Source organism: Pseudorasbora parva, chromosome 2 (genome assembly GCF_024679245.1).
Source record: "Pseudorasbora parva isolate DD20220531a chromosome 2, ASM2467924v1, whole genome shotgun sequence".
In the NCBI taxonomy this organism is placed as follows: Eukaryota; Metazoa; Chordata; class Actinopteri; order Cypriniformes; family Gobionidae; genus Pseudorasbora; species Pseudorasbora parva.
The window spans coordinates 36,369,747-36,388,200 of record NC_090173.1 but is presented as its reverse complement, the minus strand read 5'-3'; the positions used below and the strand labels follow the sequence as shown (position 1 = coordinate 36,388,200).

Genomic DNA, 18,454 nt, shown 5'->3' with positions numbered 1-18,454 from the left:
ATGTATATTTCCCTCAAATCGTGAATGTACATACTGATTTCACCCTGTGCTCCAAGATACACTCATCATGCAGCTCTTCTGTCAGAAGTCGATTTAAAATTGAGCTCGCGCGTATATAATGTTCACATCTGCCTGGTGTGAGATCCTGAGACATGGCGCTGAGCTTCAGTCCGGTGTGAGATACCTGAGACACGGCACTGAGCTTCAGTCCGGTGTGAGATACCTGAGACACGGCGCTGAGCTTCAGTCCGGTGTGAGATACCTGAGACACGGCGCTGAGCTTCAGTCCGGTGTGACACACCTGAGACACGGCGCTGAGCTTCAGTCCGGTGTGAGATACCTGAGACACGGCGCTGAGCTTCAGTCCGGTGTGACACACCTGAGACACGGCGCTGAGCTTCAGTCCGGTGTGAGATACCTGAGACACGGCGCTGAGCTTCAGTCCGGTGTGAGATCCCTGAGACACGGCACTGAGCTTCAGTCCGGTGTGAGATACCTGAGACACGGCGCTGAGCTTCAGTCCGGTGTGAGATACCTGAGACACTGCGCTGAGCTTCAGTCCGGTGTGAGATCCCTGAGACACGGCGCTGAGCTTCAGTCCGGTGTGAGATCCCTGAGACACGGCACTGAGCTTCAGTCCGGTGTGAGATACCTGAGACACGGCGCTGAGCTTCAGTCCGGTGTGAGATACCTGAGACACGGCGCTGAGCTTCAGTCCGGTGTGAGATCCCTGAGACACGGTGCTGAGCTTCACTCCGCAGTGAGATACCTGAGACACGGCGCTGAGCTTCAGTCCGGTGTGAGATACCTGAGACACGGCGCTGAGCTTCAGTCCGGTGTGAGATACCTGAGACACGGGGCTGAGCGTCAGTCCGGTGTGAGATACCTGAGACATGGCGCTGAGCTTCAGTCCGGTGTGAGATACCTGAGACACGGCGCTGAGCTTCAGTCCGGTGTGAGATCCCTGAGACACGGGGCTGAGCTTCAGTCCGGTGTGAGATACCTGAGACACGGCGCTGAGCTTCAGTCTGGTGTGAGATACCTGAGACACGGCGCTGAGCTTCAGTCCGGTGTGAGATACCTGAGACACGGCGCTGAGCTTCAGTCCGGTGTGAGATCCCTGAGACACGGGGCTGAGCTTCAGTCCGGTGTGAGATACCTGAGACACGGCGCTGAGCTTCAGTCCGGTGTGAGATACCTGAGACACGGCGCTGAGCTTCAGTCCGGTGTGAGATACCTGAGACACGGCGCTGAGCTTCAGTCCGGTGTGAGATCCCTGAGACACGGCGCTGAGCTTCAGTCCGGTGTGAGATCCCTGAGACACGGGGCTGAGCTTCAGTCCGGTGTGAGATACCTGAGACACGGCGCTGAGCTTCAGCCCGCAGTGAGATCCCTGAGACACGGGGCTGAGCTTCAGTCCGGTGTGAGATACCTGAGACACGGCGCTGAGCTTCAGTCCGGTGTGAGATACCTGAGACACGGCGCTGAGCTTCAGTCCGGTGTGAGATACCTGAGACACGGCGCTGAGCTTCAGTCCGGGGTGTGATCCCTGAGACATGGGGCTGAGCTTCAGTCCGGTGTGAGATCCCTGAGACACGGCGCTGAGCTTCAGTCCGGTGTGAGATACCTGAGACACGGCGCTGAGCTTCAGTCCGGTGTGAGATCCCTGAGACACGGGGCTGAGCTTCAGTCCGGTGTGAGATACCTGAGACACGGCGCTGAGCTTCAGTCCGGTGTGAGACACCTGAGACACGGCGCTGAGCTTCAGTCCGGTGTGAGATACCTGAGACACGGCGCTGAGCTTCAGTCCGGTGTGAGATACCTGAGACATGGCGCTGAGCCTCAGTCCGGTGTGAGATCCCTGAGACACGGGGCTGAGCTTCAGTCCGGTGTGAGATACCTGAGACACGGCGCTGAGCTTCAGTCCGGTGTGAGATACCTGAGACACGGCGCTGAGCTTCAGTCCGGTGTGAGATACCTGAGACACGGCGCTGAGCTTCAGTCCGGTGTGAGATCCCTGAGACACGGCGCTGAGCTTCAGTCCGGTGTGAGATCCCTGAGACACGGCGCTGAGCTTCAGTCTGGTGTGGGATACCTGAGACACGGCGCTGAGCTTCAGTCCGGTGTGAGATCCCTGAGACACGGGGCTTAGCTTCAGTCCGGTGTGCGACCCCCCTTAGGCACAATCGGCTTATGAACGTGCATATAAACGCACTCAAAGTGTTCTTTTCCTCTCTAGGCAGGTATTTTTTAGGTTTATTTATCAAAATGTTCTTTTATATATTTTTGTGATGTTCTGTGTTTCAATTGCGGCATTTAAATGTTATGAGAGAATGGTTAATTTATGAATGTGTAGTGTAGCCTAGTTTTGATCACTTTATTAAAAGTGGTGGCTGTGTGCCGTGTGTAAAGTAAAATAAAAATAGTCTTAGCCCCCTGCTGACTAGTGTCCAGGGGCCTGTACCATGAAGCTGGTTTAGCTGGCTAGCCTGATTTGTTTAAGCTTAGTTTGTGTCAATCCTGGGTTTTAGGTACCATTAAAGTGGTTTGGCTTTTAGCTGTGTTCCATGGTAACTTAGGTTCCACAGCTAACCTGCTCCATGGCAGGTTATGTTCTGGATAAGAGATCTCAAACTGAAATTGGGCCAATCAGCTGTGAGTAAAGTGACACACCTCTGATGCAATAAAGTCACTCCCCCTGTTTCTGCTCCAAATTAAAGGTCACTACATAGCAAATGTTTTTTAAAGACTAAAGCGTCTGGCTTTTTTAACAATGCTTATTTATAAAAAAAATAATAATTTTGAATGATTTAGATATAATTTATGTAATTATTATACCCTTAATCAATTACACATTTATCATTTTAGTTAATCAATCATCAATAGGCACTTTGTTAAAAGTAATAAAAATAGCCTACATAAAGTCATATAAATAAGCTTTAAAATCAATAAATAAAACTTTTTTTTAAAAGAAGCTTACTGAGCTTACATGTTCAATTTTCTCTATATCAAGTAAACTAACTTCATAACTTTTACTTGCATTGACGTATACTATTTTTTCTTTAAATTGTCCTCTTTCATAGACAGCTTTTCTTCTTGCTGTGTATTTTTTTTATTCTTAATATTTTTTAATCATATAATATTCTGCAGAAGAGAGAAATTAATCTCACTGCTTGTCTCGCGAGAAGTGAATCTCAGTTCCACAGCGTGTGATTGGCTGTTCACTACTGATGTCACAGCTAAACTCCTGAACTCAGGATCAAAGCCTGAGTTGACAGAGCAAGCTGATGATCAGCATCATGGGACCAACAAAGCCTTAATACAATGGTTTGGTTTTGTCAACTCAAAACTAATCCTCTAACCCTGAGTTTGTTAAACTGCCATCATGGTACAGGCCCCTGCCCTTCCCAACCCGTTTATACTGTTTATTTTTTTATGGTCTATTACACACACAGAGATGATTCGACTATCGGTCGACCATAGAGAGATTCGAAAATTCTGATTCGAATGTGTAAATCCTTAGTCGGGGACAGCCCTAGTGTGCACTTTAATATTCAAACATATGGCAGCACTCACACTGAAGAAACTTTACAAAGAGTGACTGTTTTTTATTATTGGGGAGCCAGAATATGCATTCATTGTCAGAAATGTACATTATTTTTACGTGTTGTTATTTTAAACAAACCATATCCACAACTTTCCTTCAAGTCTTAGTGGGCGTGCCATCACACTCGATACTTCCGGTTGACGGTATCTCAGTTCCGGTTTAGCACACATAATAGGTATGCTGTGTTCACACCAGACGCAAGTGACGCGAATAAATAGTGTAATTCGAGCGAAGTTGGACGCATAAACATTTTGAATCCATTCGCTTCATTCACTACACAACAGGCGCGAATTTGCGTCATGGGAGGGGCTTCTACCAGGCAGCGGCAGTCGTCAGAAGGACGAGCCGAGTTAAGGCTGCTCTCGCCGGGGTTGATGAGCGCTGAGCGCCTGGGTCTCACACCTCCGAAACCTTGCTTCTATAAACCATGCAAAATAAACGCACCCGTTTTACATGTTTCCTAGCACCCTACGCACTCCATTCAATGCCCAATGAGCTTCAAATAAAGCTGAGAGCAGTATAGACTTACGTAAACCGGAAGTTCATTACTGGCTTGTTCTATGTTGCCATAGCAATCGTGGGAAAGGTCAGAGTTCAGGAAAGTTGTGGATAGATGCTTTGCCAGATTTGAGGTGAGTCGCGGTGCAAGTGCATGCCAAACCTAGGGTGGAGAACGATACAGTTTATTTTTTGTTTTTTAATCGAGTAACTTTACACTCCTAATTTTACCGCAAGAATAGTTAAAGTCTAACGCATTTGAAGTATGCTATTGAAAATAACATTAGTCAGCAGTGTGTGAGATTTCAGTATTTCACTGTGTCGTTCTACACTTACCGATGAGCTTGGCGGGTTTGTGGGGTCCATCTTGTCCTTGAAGTCCAGCAGCTCCTGAACCATCTCTTTATCCTTCTCTGGAGAACTCACAATCTCTCCGCTAGAGCTCTGCAGAAGAAACCAGAAACACTGAGTTTGTTCACAAAATGAGAAACTTTTCATTCGCTTTCAAAACAAAGTTGCATGTTTCCCTGATGTTTTTATTTATTTATAGTAAACTATTGTAGTTTCTCCAAGATTACTGCAGTGCCGTCAGTCTAGGGCTGGGGAAAAAAACCTATCACATTTTGTATATTTTGTTGTTTATGATTTTTTATTTCAGAATTGATATTAATTCAAACTTCTAGTCCTTACTTATAGGCGAAATGGACATTTTTGTTCCAACAGAGGGTGAAATGTCTCACTTAATGAATATTAATATAGTAATGAATACACTGAAAAGCCCTCGTTGCTGAGAAGATTAATCTTTAAAAGAGTGTGATCTCGAATCAAACCATTATTCCTTAATGACAACAATTCATCTGTCTTTACTTTTGACAAAATCATATCACAACATTAAAATCTGTTTTGGCACTGCCGCTGAACCATAGAGAGCTGCTGTCATTATTTTAACCTAACAATATCAATAGTTCTGCAATATATATATATATATATATATATATATATATATATATATATATATATATATATATATATATATATATATATATATATATATATATAATTTATAATGCACTTTATATTAAACAAACTCTCAAAGTGCTACAGAATTAAAAACAAAAACAATCAACAACAATAAATAAATAAGTAAATTAATAAAATAAAATAAATAAAAAAATAAAACTGAAAAATAAAATAAAATAAAGAAGTAACAAGTCAATTAAAAGCTCTGCTAAAAAGGTGGGTTTTAAGACCACGCTTAAAAGCATCTATAGTCCGTGGAGACTATATATATATCTTATCTCTTATATCTTATCGCTTATTAAAGTAATGCTTGTGTCTGACTGTACAACTTAACCTTAATAAAGAAATCATACATCATTAATGTAGCCTACATTATTAACATTATTTCTTAATAGGCAGCATATGAAATCTAACGTTATCAATCAAAAAATTATTTTGATATATGGTATTTGGACCTGCCCCTCCGCCATCGTTTCAAATGGATTCTGCCCATAAAGAAAAGAACTGGTGAGGCGGGGTCCCCTCCTCTTCTGACTCTGATTGGCCGTGATTCACGGCCCATGAACCTGAAACAAACCAAACAAACAAACCAACAACGGCAGCGACCCAATTAGGGGCAGAATATGACGTGTCTTCACACAATGCGGGTGGACCTATGTAAAATAACACTGTCCACGTGAATCGCGGCCCAGTTCGGCGCGCACACGCAAAATACCGGCAGTTCAATAGGGAACGCGGATCTCTTAAAGGGGCCGCACTATATTACTACTCGTGGAATATGGACCTCCTCCAGGTATGGTGTGGTTCTGGTGCACTCACTGGTACACATTACACATTTTTCATACGAACTGTACACTACTCTGAATTAAACTGCCAGTGTAAAAACTCCCTTTATATTCTTAAAATGAGAGAAATCACTACTTACTCTTATTTTTTAATTTTCGGCTTAAGAGACATGAACAATTTCTTAGATAAACATCTATGACCTTTGATACGTCTAGTCTTCATGCTGTATGGATTATAATTGAATAAGTATGGTTTCAGTAATAATAAATGTACATTTGCATAAAGCATGCATATTTGTCCATACCCGTGTTGATTAGAGTATTAAAAACTTAATTTAAACTTAATTTAAGATACATTTACAGTTGCTAAAAATGCGCAATTAAATTGTGATTAATCGTGAGTTAACTCATGACAATCGCACGATTAATCGCAATTAAATATTTTAATCGATTGACAGCCCTAGTTAAAATAAACCAAATATGATACATATTTTAAGAAATGTCTATGGCTTTGTGGCTCTTTCTCTTAATCATTACATTCAGTGGCATAGCATCTGGGTGTGCAAGGGAATGCACATGCATATTGGCCCAGGCGGACTGGGTAATCCCGCAATGTGGGCACAAAACAATTTTAACCGAGGGGGCTCGTTAAATGTGGGAGGCCCATTACAAAATGTTACATAAAAGGCCTAGGGCTGACTTGATATTGCATTATACGTTTTACCCCACACAGTTAAAACTACAGAGCATTGATCAAAAGACATTTTATCATCATCCTCAATGATAATATTTATGCATTTATTTTATGCAAGTAGTCTGCTATAGCCTACCGTTTTAAAAATCCCATTGATTTATATTAAGCTATCAAAGTTCATCTTAATTTTTGGCTATATAACACCTGCATCAAATATGGTGCTTCAGTGTTTTCTTCCTCAGGTGTGAGCTCAATTTTCTCAATATATTGTATTATGAGATATGAAACATATTTGAGGAATTGCGGGGTTAATTTCTACTTGTAAAAGTTTTTATTCATTTTTTTTTATAGAAAAATGAGTGAGTGCAGCTTTAAGCAGGGGACAACAAGTCGTCGAAACATTTTACCCCTTGTTTGTGCTTCTGCTTGCCACTTTGGTGTATATTTCGAAGTTCGAACCCGCCCAAAACTTTCATCAGAGAGCAGAAGACTGCGCGCGCGCGAGTGTTATGGTAACAAAGCCCCGCCCGCCACTAGCACTCAGGCGCGCGCAGTTTCACTCCCTACTGTATCGATGAAGTTGCACAAAGATGGCGGATTTCCTGCCGTCCCGGTCCTTTCTATCCGTTTGTTTTCCAAACTGTCTTCTGAACAACAGCGAGGCGGAACAACTAAGGAAATCTAAAGAAATTGACCGAAGTCTCATGAAAGACAAACCCTATGTGAAACGGTTAGTCAAGATACTTTTGCTCGGCGCCGGGGAGAGCGGCAAATCCACTTTCCTCAAGCAGATGCGCATCATACACGGGCAAGACTTCGACCAGCGGGCCAAAGAAGAGTTCAAAACCACCATTTACAGTAATGTTATGAAAGGTATGAGGCGCGTTTATCATTCACCGACTTATGCAAAGTGCCGTGTCGGCTCTAAACGTGACTTTTAACTGGGTCGAGAGGGATGGGAGGACAGTGAAATGAGGTTTAGCTATAGCGTTAGCTGAAGTTGCGCTGTAACCTGCCCAGGAGAAACGCCCATGTTATTCTCTCAACTTTTCACCGCCGCGGTCTTGAACAAAGACCTTCGCCGAGGACCTGATTTATATCTAAATCGTCTTACAGCTTGTCGTCAATATAAAACATGTGGATTCAATCTCACTCCGTGGTATATAAAAGCAGGGCTCGGGTTTGAATTTCCCCTGAAATTAACGTTAGCGCTCAAGTTTATAACATCTTCATAAAAGAGTAAAGTTATGACTCTTCTGAAACATTTAACCTCACACTGGTACTTTAAAAGTACCTAAATTGTCGTATCTGAAAAATTATACTCATTATCTTCGTTTTGGCGTTTTCCCAGAACCTCTGAGCTGTTTAAAGAGCTGCGAAATCTCCCCTCGTGTGTGCTAATGTTTTGTCTGTCCGAGTTAATGCCATAACTGAAACTGGATTATGTAAAATAAATCAATCCAGTATGTAAAGCACCGGATTAAATTGTAAATCCGCTCTCGTTTGTTGGTATGCTGAGCCCGTCATATAAATAACAAAGAGACTGGTGTCTACCGAAAGCACACCACTCATATTCAAAGCCTCTTATATGTTGGCTTCATTATGGCATTTTTTAACTTTAAATGACAGGGCAATTTTCAAATTATATATATATATATATATATATATATATATATATATATATATATATATATATATATAATATAAGTTCGTGTCTGAATTCACGTGTTTTGGGCATCTGTTAGATGGGTGGAGTCCAGAGCTCTCAGACTAGCACATGATGAGAACATGGGTTAAAGTGGCATAACCACTCACCAACACCTGTTATGGGAGCAAACCAGCTTTATTGTTTCTGACATTTTTGTTTAGAGTTTCAGACAATTCAAATTTAACAGTTTGAAACACGCTCCAGTGCCAGATGATCCTGAAAAATTGGATTTGTGTCTCTATTCTTACAGGAGTTCACATTAGGTTTCTGCCTTCCTGCTTACTTTTTGTCTTTTGAAAAGGGGTGTGATAAATCAGTGTACCCACCTTGTATAATACGGGGGCTCCCAGTTTGGGCTGCCTCAGTCGGGGATTTCCAGTGCCTACTGCTGTGAAAAGATTTTAAGGTTTCCTGTACGAGATTGTCACAGCGGTCATCATTTGCAATGGCACAACAATGACAAATGGTTCAGCTGTGATCTCGTGGAGACTCGTCTGTAGCAGTCGCTAACATTATATCCTTTCCTAACTCAACTTAAACAGGAAGCATTTAGTCAAATGACTGCTTGGATCTAATCCTAAAGCATTCTAGAAAATATGGAAATTTCTCCCTATAATGACTTAGAGACACTTTAACACTAAGTAGCATTTTGATTTCTTTGTTTATCTCAAGTGTATCTGTAGAGATATGTTTGAAGCAGATGTGTGTCTCGGATTGGCCAGTTATCACATCTCTAACACAACCAGTTAGCCTGCATGTTTTAGCACTGCATCTGCCCAGCGACCTGAAGAAGTACTACCCAGTGATGGACGGGTATGTTTTTATGTACACAGTGGTTGATAAAACTTGTATTTGAAAGAAATCACTTATGTACACCCAGGCTGCCTTTATTAAAACACAATTTAAAATGTATAGTTTTTCTATTTTTAATATATTTTAAAATGTAATTTATTCTGGTATGGGTAAAAGTGAATTTTCAGCATCATTACTTCGTCTTTTGTGTCACGTGATCCTTCAGAAATCAGTTTACAAAGCTGATTTGATATTATTGAAACAGTTGTGTTGCTTAATTTCTTTGTGGAAACTGATCTTTTTTTCTGTTAAAAGAAACATTTGAAATCTAAAAACGTTGACTTCGTTACAACATATCTATATATTTAATGTTATTTTTTTAATTAAATAAAGTATACTTTTTTTAAATATACATCGTTCTAATGCCAATTTTTTAACCGGTTATTAATGACAGCCAGGCTCATTCAGTGAACTACCCCATTCTAAACGATTTCATTCGAGAGAACAGAATAACTGTCCTGAGCGTTCGCGTTGTATAACCGGACTGAAACGCCAGCTGTGTGTCAGTGTGGTTTATCATGAGTTTGTTGAACAGTATGGATTAAATCCTGTGTTCTGTGATTTCTCTTCCAAGCTATGGCAGGTTGTTTATCTTTTTGCTAACTCAGGCATGATTCTGTTTATAATCTTGAATAGTTTAGCCCAGCATGCATTTGTTGCATCCTGCTGTTGTTTATAGAATTTGATGTAAAAATTATATTTTGCTGACGCTAGATCTCATCCAGACCTCATCTACAGCTAAGGTTCCATTAACATTTGCGGTTATGGTAAAGATTTGAGGAGTTGTTTTGTTAGACATAGTCAGTTTCAAGGTGAAAGTGCACATACGTATTGTGAGGTCACATGGACGCACCACTTCACAACAGATGTGGGATGTGTCAAACGGGTTATGTTTCCGAGCGACTCTTTCTGCACTTTCAGTTTCCTGCACAACTGAGTGTATCTGTTCTTAAACCATTGGTCTGTCTAGTGTCTACTGCATTTTGTATTGTATGGGTATTGGACAAATTGTCATATCCTATGATATGATGTAATTGGCTTCAACCAAAACCATTTCAAACATCTTTTTGATATATATTATTTAGGGCCGGGACTTTAACACGTTAATTAATTAAGCAAAAATAAATAAATAACATAATTTTAACCACACTTATTTTTGCACCGCGGAACGTTTTTCTATGAATGAGTTTCGATGGACTGATTATACTGGAACACCAACTAGCGTTCACGAGTCACGTCACGACAACAACAAACCATAGTGAACATGAACCAACATTTCTTTTACTGTCTATGACATGAACGAAGAAGCTGATGAGACCGCTTTGCTTGGCCCCGTGGATGGGAAATTTTGTTTTAAAAAACGAATGGATGTAAGCGTCGACAAGAGCATGGTTGTGTGCAAGCTATACAAAAAGGAATTTGCTTATCACCGCAGCACATCGAGCCTCAAATATCACAAATATGCTTTTGCTAAACTTAATGGCAAACATTGGACTGGACTGAAATAAATAAACAATATTTTGTTGATTAAGCTTATGTATTCAGTCATTATTCAATGGCATACTAAAAATCCATGTGAAAAATTACTTCTCATTGTTCACAGGTCAAATATTTATATGCAATTAAAATGCGATTAATTTCGATTAATTAATTACAAAGCCTCTAATTAGATTAATGTTTTTGATCAAGTCCTGGCCCTAATATTATTATTATATATATTTGAGATATATACACATACACACTAGGGATGTCAACGGTTAATCGATGATCGATTAATTGTCGATAAGACATTTGATCGATAAGACTTATCGATCATCGATTAAGCAGGGTCATGCGCGTGCGTGAGGAAACGGGAGGAAAAATGATGCGAGCGTGCCCGAGTTCTATTTGGAACCATTTTACAGCTGGAGTCACACCTTCATCATGACTGCAAGCTTGCATGTGCATTCGCAGCCTTTTGTTTTGTGCAAATGTAAGTTGTAATATTGTGTTTATTTTGTGCAGGCCTATCTATAGCTGATTTATCTCATAAGGATGCATTTGGTTAATAATTAACGTTAGAGGTGAGCGGTAGTAAAAGCGTGGCGGTGATCAGCTTCAGCGTGCAGCTCCAACAGCACTAATAATGACTATGATTAGGACTGTCATGTTACACAACATTAATGAGAACACTATTGTAGCCTAATAAAACATTGTGATTGTTAATTATTTGGGTTTATTTGCCGTGTGTTTCATTGCGTTGATCCAGGAAGAGCGCATGCACAACATGAGTCACGCATTCTGACTCGCGCATGTAACTTAGTTCACTTGTGCATTCGCATCAGATTGTGCTGAAGTAATTTGTAATATTACATTTATTTTGTGACGTTATATATGTGATCAATCATATAGGATGCGTTTCTTTCAAGCGAAATAAAGCGCACTAACAGATGGCTTCAGTCAGTGATGGCTACCGGTTTTCATTCAGTGCTTCTAGCGCATGCAGAGCAATGCATAATAACGATGATTGGGACGATCATATTATATAACAGAAATGAGAACACTATTTTAATAAATGGTTGTAAAGTCATTGGGTTTAGGTGCCGTGTTCAGAGCGTTGTTCCTAGAGCGCGTGAACACCACACGTCTCCCATTCTGAATATGAATTTCAGCAACTCAATTCAAGTTCACTTGTCCATTCGCATCATTTTGTGAAGATATATAATTTTTAATATTTTGTTAACTTTATATAAATCTAATTAATCTCATATAGGAAGCTTTTTGTTGAGTTAAATAACGTGCTAGCAAAGTTTCAGTGTAACTTACCAGTATTGATTCAGCGAATCCGCTTCAGCTCGCGCAGTTCAAACAGCAACGCGCGACTAATAATAACTATGATTTGGACTGTCACATTACATAACATTAATGAAAACAATATTTTAATAAATCGTTTTGAATTAACTGGGTTTAGGTGACGTTTCAGCACGTTGCTCTTGCAAGTGCGTCCACAAATTCTGAATAACAGATCTGAGGCGGCGTTCGTGTTGTATTACATGTTATATTTGGTTATTAAATAAGTAGCCTAATGTAATTAAATTATAAATAACATCGACTAATTTTACAATCCCATAGCCCTTTGTTTAGATAAAAATCCTTCTCATTCATTTGGTGAAGAACATGGCGTTTTGAGCAGCATTGCACATGCTGTCGGCTATAAGCCACTGCTGTAGACGCATATTTCAGTATTATGGTTAACGATTAATCGATTAATTGATCCTTAATTTAAACGACGATCGATCATGGGAATTTGTGAAAATTGACATCCCTAATACACACAGTGGAGATAAATTGGAGAACAATTTAGAAACATTAGATTTTTTTCAGAAATATTGTTGATATTCGTTACTTGAAGTTTGAAGGATGATTATCTGTGGGTATACCCTTGTTCTGCTAGCATGTTTTACAAAAGACCATGGTACTTCAACAAAAACCTTTTTGTCAAAAACACTGTGATCAAAGTTAGAGAACAATAACCAATGCAGCACCAAAAAAAACTAAAATGAGATGCATACAGCAGTCAAAAATTAGTAGGAAGTATAGAGGCCCTTGCTTTGAATGAGCTCAGCATCTGCGGCCACAGGACATCACTAGATACTCACACTGCTCCGGTGTGATCTTGGTCCACTCTTCCAGTCTCTTCCACATTTCGGTAACTGTAGTAGGTTTCTTAGCTTTGTCACCAATGATTTTACATAGATTTTCAATGGGGTTTAGATCAGACTTTGGGCTGGCCATTTCATTATTTCAATGTTCTCACTTTAAAGGAACTGCTTTACCCGTTTTGCAGTGTGATCGGGGGCATTGTCTTGCATAAAAATTGCGGGCTGATTGGGAGATGCTTGCAGTGAAGGAACCACATGTTGCCGAAGGAGGTTCTGTTAAACAGGTTCTGAGGTTCTGCCATATAGCTGTATAATAGACCCAACTCCTGCTGCAGAGACATCCCCAAAACCATGCCTCTTCCTTCTCCATCTTTCACTGACTTCTTTGGGCACTTTGGGTTTAATCTTTTCCCAGTTTGATGCCGAACATAATGTTTCCTATCATACACAAATAAATTAAACTTGCATTCATCACTAAAATGAACTTTGGACTAGTTCTCTGTTCACACAACATGCTCCTCAGCAAAGGTTAGTCTAGCCTTTTGATTCTTTCTGCTGATGAGAGGCTTGGTCACTGCAGAGTGAGCATTCAGTCTGAATTCTCTTAAACGACAAGACATTGAATGGCGAGACAGATCCTTACTGTGTTTAGCTCTGAACTGGCGAGTAATTCCAGCTGCAGTGTTGAACCGATTCCACATTGAAAGTCTCCACATTGTCCTGTCCTCTCATGCATTGGTCTTGCGTACCTTTTTGGGTACTTAAATGAATTAGTGTCTTTGTAAAGCTTCAATATTCTAGAAATTACAGATTTGGAATGATCAACTTCTTCTGCAATAGCTGTTTCATTAACGAAAAGTTGAAAAGTTTCATCCCTTTGGCCTTCATCTGGACAACCTGGTGTCGTAGGGTTTCAGTAACCTTACAGTGGCTTGCCATCTTGCAAAGTCAGTGAAATTTGGAAAGTTTGCTTCAAGTTAAATAGGTTTTGCCAGATTATTGCTGAAATTAGCACTAAATGCCAGATTAACGCCCAAAGCTTGAAGGTATCTGAAAGTTTTCTCTAATTTTGACCAGCGTTATTTTTCAATTGTCTTACTTAGGTTGTATATACTGTACTTCAGAATATATTTAACTTGTCAAATATGCTTTAATTTGAAAAAATAACTAATTCACCTGTGCAATCGTTTTAGCCGATTGTAATGCATTAAGTTCAATAAAACACACCTACTGTAAGCGGTGATGGTGTTAATGATTTACCTCAGACATGAGCGAGAGTCAGCTTCAGTGCATCGCACTCAGACTGCAGAGAATGTGCTCAATGAAAAAACACACTTTTCTTTCTGGAGTCTTAAAGTTAAACAGAAAATATGGTAGCTTATGTAGGCATAACTGCACTTATGGTTTTTTTCTTTCCCTATTAATTATTATTCTGCATGCTACTTTTTGAGATCATTTTAATTGAGCTTATTTGAGGCTAAATGTAATGCAATATTATCCGATATCTTGATGCAATATTATCCAGTTTGACACTGAAGCTGCTTTGACACAATCGTGATTGTAAAAGCGCGATATAAATAAAGTTGATTGATAAATGTGAATATTTTTAGAAAATTTGTCACAATGTAAAATCATTGATGGCAAAAATAATTAATAATGATTAAAAACAAGTTGTAGAGACCAGTTACAGTCCTAACCTAATGGGACACAGAAGAGAAACTGCTGTATGTGGTGCGTGAGTATTTTAGACAGAATGGCTATTTGCTTTCACTAATGTGCATCAATGGACTGCTATTATTGATTGTGCTGCAGGACGTGCATATAATAGAGACAGAACTCTTTACATGCATTCTTGGGCTGCACGAATGGGCTTCTATTTGAACATTGCTGCCCTTTTTAAGGGTCTTCGGTTAAACAATCTTGACCTGCTGTCACCTTACACCGCAATGTGTGGCGAGATCAATTAAGGAATAATCCTGTGAAAGGATCCTGGAACGGGCTGATAACTGCATGTGAGGTCCAGAAAGGTGAAGAATATTGTGGGAAGTCTTCTATATATCAAATGCTTAAAGGGTTAGTTCACCCAAAAATGAAATTTATGTCATTAATGACTCACCCTAATGTCGTTCCACACCTGTAAGACCTCCGTTCATCATCGGAACACAGTTTAAGGTATTTTATATTTTAGTCCCAGAGCATAATCAGTCAATGCCCACTTCACTGTCCATGTCCAGAAAGCTAATAAAAACATCATCAGTAATCCATATGTGACATCAGTTGGTTGATTAGAATCTCTTAAAGCATCAAATACATTTTGGTCCAAAAATAACAAAAACTATGAATTTATTCAACATTGTCTTCTCTCCCGTGCTGCTCCAAAAAGATTCATTCATTGACTGCATATACTCTGGGACTAAAATATAAAATATCTTAAACTGTGTTCTGATGATGACCGGCGGTCTTGTTGGTGTGGAACGACATAATTTCATTTTTGGGTGAACTAACCCTTTAATGAGTTATGTTGGCAGCATAACTGATTGTAAACAAATAGTTTAGCAAGGGCAGTCTATTTAAATCTGGGATGGAATAGACTAGTTGGTATCTTTGCAGAATAGAAGATAAAAAGCAAAGTAACTCCATTCATTATTTCAATAAATATTCGTAGTTACCAAGATCTTTTACACCAAACTGGCCAAAATAAATTATATGATTATTACATTACATTATCTTTAACTGATTATATTATCTGAAAAAGTGCTGTCAGTCTTTGTCTGTCATTGGGAAGGAGAGAACTGCTAGTTGAAACAGGTTTAGCAGGTTATTTCTACTATGGCTGCTAGGGATGCCACTTTTTGAAAAAGAAAGCCAGGTGTGAACACCAGCTCATAATGGGACTCTCCTACGGTGATAAAGAGTATACAAAACTAAAGAAGGAAAAAAAAGGAAAGAACGCATATAAATAATAGGCACGGTATATGAAAAAAAACCGTTCGATTCACTTGTCTCATTCCGGAGTGTGTGAGTCGCACGGTTTGATGCATGCGTATGGAAGTAAAACTGTGCCACTGGATTTTGAATTCTAATTTTTAGCACTGAATTTTTTTACATCGAATTTTTAACACTGAATTTTATTTTGCATCTAAATCAGACTTTGAATTTTAAAAGCCATTGAATTTCTAGCACTGTTTTTTTTTTGCCTATGACATTTTTTCAATGTTTTAAAAAAATTCAGTGTAAAAAGAAATTCAACGTCTCAAAAAATTCAGTGTAAAAAAATTCAATGTCTCAAAAGATTCAGTGTAAAAAAATTCAACGTCTCAAAATATTCAGTGTAAAAAAATTCAATGTCTCAAAAGATTCAGTGTAAAATAATTCAACGTCTCAAAAAATTCAGTGTAAAAATATTCAGAGTTAACATCCGGGTAACCAAGGAGAAGCAATCGATCCCTGTATCAAATCATCCAACATCCAGCCAATCATTTACGCTCCATTGGTCATGTGACGCTGAAACAGGAAGGCGGGTAACAGGGCCGTTTCTAGCCTTTCTGGCACCCTAGGCGAGATTCATATGTTGCACCCCCCCCCCCCCCCCTCTTTTTTTTTTTAAACTACAACTTATTAAGTAAATATGACTTCCTTATTTCATGGGCATATTGTACATGCATTAATCGAATAATGTAGCTAGGTTTATTATCTCTGAGATCACAGATGTTGGGGGGTTCGGGGGCATGCTCCCCCGAGAAAAATTTGATTTCTATGATCTACATATGTGTATTTTAAGATGTTCTGAAGGCCAAAAAATTAGATAACAATAGCTTGAAAACCATGTCACTCGGCGCCGCTGCGGATTGAAGAACACAGCGACACAAAGACTAAAAGACGGGACGAAGCAGTAGCCGAAGCCTTGCGCCAGTTTCATGTTTTAAAGGTTAATCACATATTTTTTTAGGGGGGGCTGATGCATAAGTTCATAAAAAAGGGCCTAGTGACGCCCATGGTTATGACAGTATTAGCCTACTTGATCAATTTACACTAAACAGCTATCTCTGATGTAAAAAAAAAATTATTCAAATTAACTGCTATAATGTTCTGCACCTGAAATGAGCATGGCGTGTGGTCCGTCCAGTACTAATATTCAGTGTAATGTTTTGCTCAACGTTATGATAGAGGGACCAGCTTAGTAGAGAACAAGTAACCAATAAGTAGGCTATACCTGTATATTTCGCTTTCTTTTTACGATACTGAGCCCCTGATGGCTTTGACCTTTTCATGATGATGAAACTAAAGCACGCTGTAACGAGTAGAAATATAGTGTGGCCCCTTTAAGAGTTGCGCGCTCCCTGCAAACGAAGTCTGCATTTTGTGTATGTGCGCACTGAGTCTTGAGCTCCCATGTGTGGGGATTATTTTCTGTTTTCTGTTGCTAACAGTTTTCTGTTGCTAACAGTTATTTTGTTTTATTAAGTAATGCTGTGGACGGAAAGGGAGTTTGTGATGAGAGTTCAGCGGGGAATAAAGTGCGATCTGTTTGATGTTAATCGCCTCCGTGTTTGCATCCACTCCAGTTACATTAAGTGAGCTATCCGCATTTTTCACTCGGACGTTCCCTGCCGCCCTCTACATGATCTCATTTCATTACAGCAGCTCCACTATCACCATGGCGACTTCACTCCAATAATCGCAACTAATCATAATGCCTTGAAATAGCAAATGTACGAAATATTAATAATAAAATATATATGAAATAACTAAAAAATCTTGTTGGGGCGGGGGCTCATTGACGCCCCCCAGCTGTTGGCGCCCTAGGCGACCGCCTAGTTTGACTATGCCTAGAAACGGCACTGGCGGGGAAGTTCACTACAGGTGAGCTCCAGAGCTCAGCAGCATGGCTCAGAACACACACGATGGCGCTTCAGAGTTTACTCATGACCAATGGAGCGTAAATGATTGGCTGGATGTTGGATGATTTGATACAGGGATCGATTGCTTCTCCTTGGTTACCCGGATGTTAACTCTGAATATTTTTACACTGAATTTTTTGAGACGTTGAATTATTTTACACTGAATCTTTTGAGACGTTGAATTTTTTTACACTGAATATTTTGAGACGTTGAATTTTTTTACACTGAATTTTTTGAGACGTTGAATTTCTTTTTAAACTGAATTTTTTTAAAACATTGAAAAAATGTCATAGGCAAAAAAAAACAGAGCTAGAAATTCGATGGCTTTTAAAATTCAAAGTCTGATTTAGATGCAAAATAAAATTCAGTGTTAAAAATTCGATGTAACAAAATTCAGTGCTAAAAATTAGAATTCAAAATCCAGTGGCACAGTTTTACTTCCATACATGCGCAATGTAGCCCCATGCCTGTATGTTACCTCAGACAGTGGGTGCCCAATGCTGTCTCAAACACACGTACATTTAACATGTTGTATATAATAGTTCACATGATAAATGTAACATTAAAGCTAAGATAAGCTTCTAGTAATAATAATTTAAAAGGGCCTTTGAAGCTTGGGCAAAAAGCTTCTCACGTTGAATTAAAGCCATAGTGCTTTCTGGTCAAAATTGACATGATTACATGAAAAATGTTATGCCAATGTGTTGGACTCAGTAGACAGCATAGGCAGGAGACTTTTAGCAAATGA

At 39.7% G+C, this 18,454-nt stretch overlaps 1 protein-coding gene across 1 annotated transcript in view; it reads left to right on the top strand.

Moving 5' to 3' along the window:
- Nucleotides 1–7,141: 7,141 nt before the first annotated feature.
- Nucleotides 7,142–18,454, top strand: part of gna13b (guanine nucleotide binding protein (G protein), alpha 13b) — a 56,650-nt gene continuing 45,337 nt past the window's right edge. Inside the window, exon 1 of the mRNA XM_067418730.1 lies at nucleotides 7,142–7,477. Within this exon, the coding sequence (XP_067274831.1) occupies nucleotides 7,195–7,477 (283 nt within the window). The 5' untranslated portion in view covers nucleotides 7,142–7,194. The remainder of the gene's footprint in view (nucleotides 7,478–18,454) is intronic.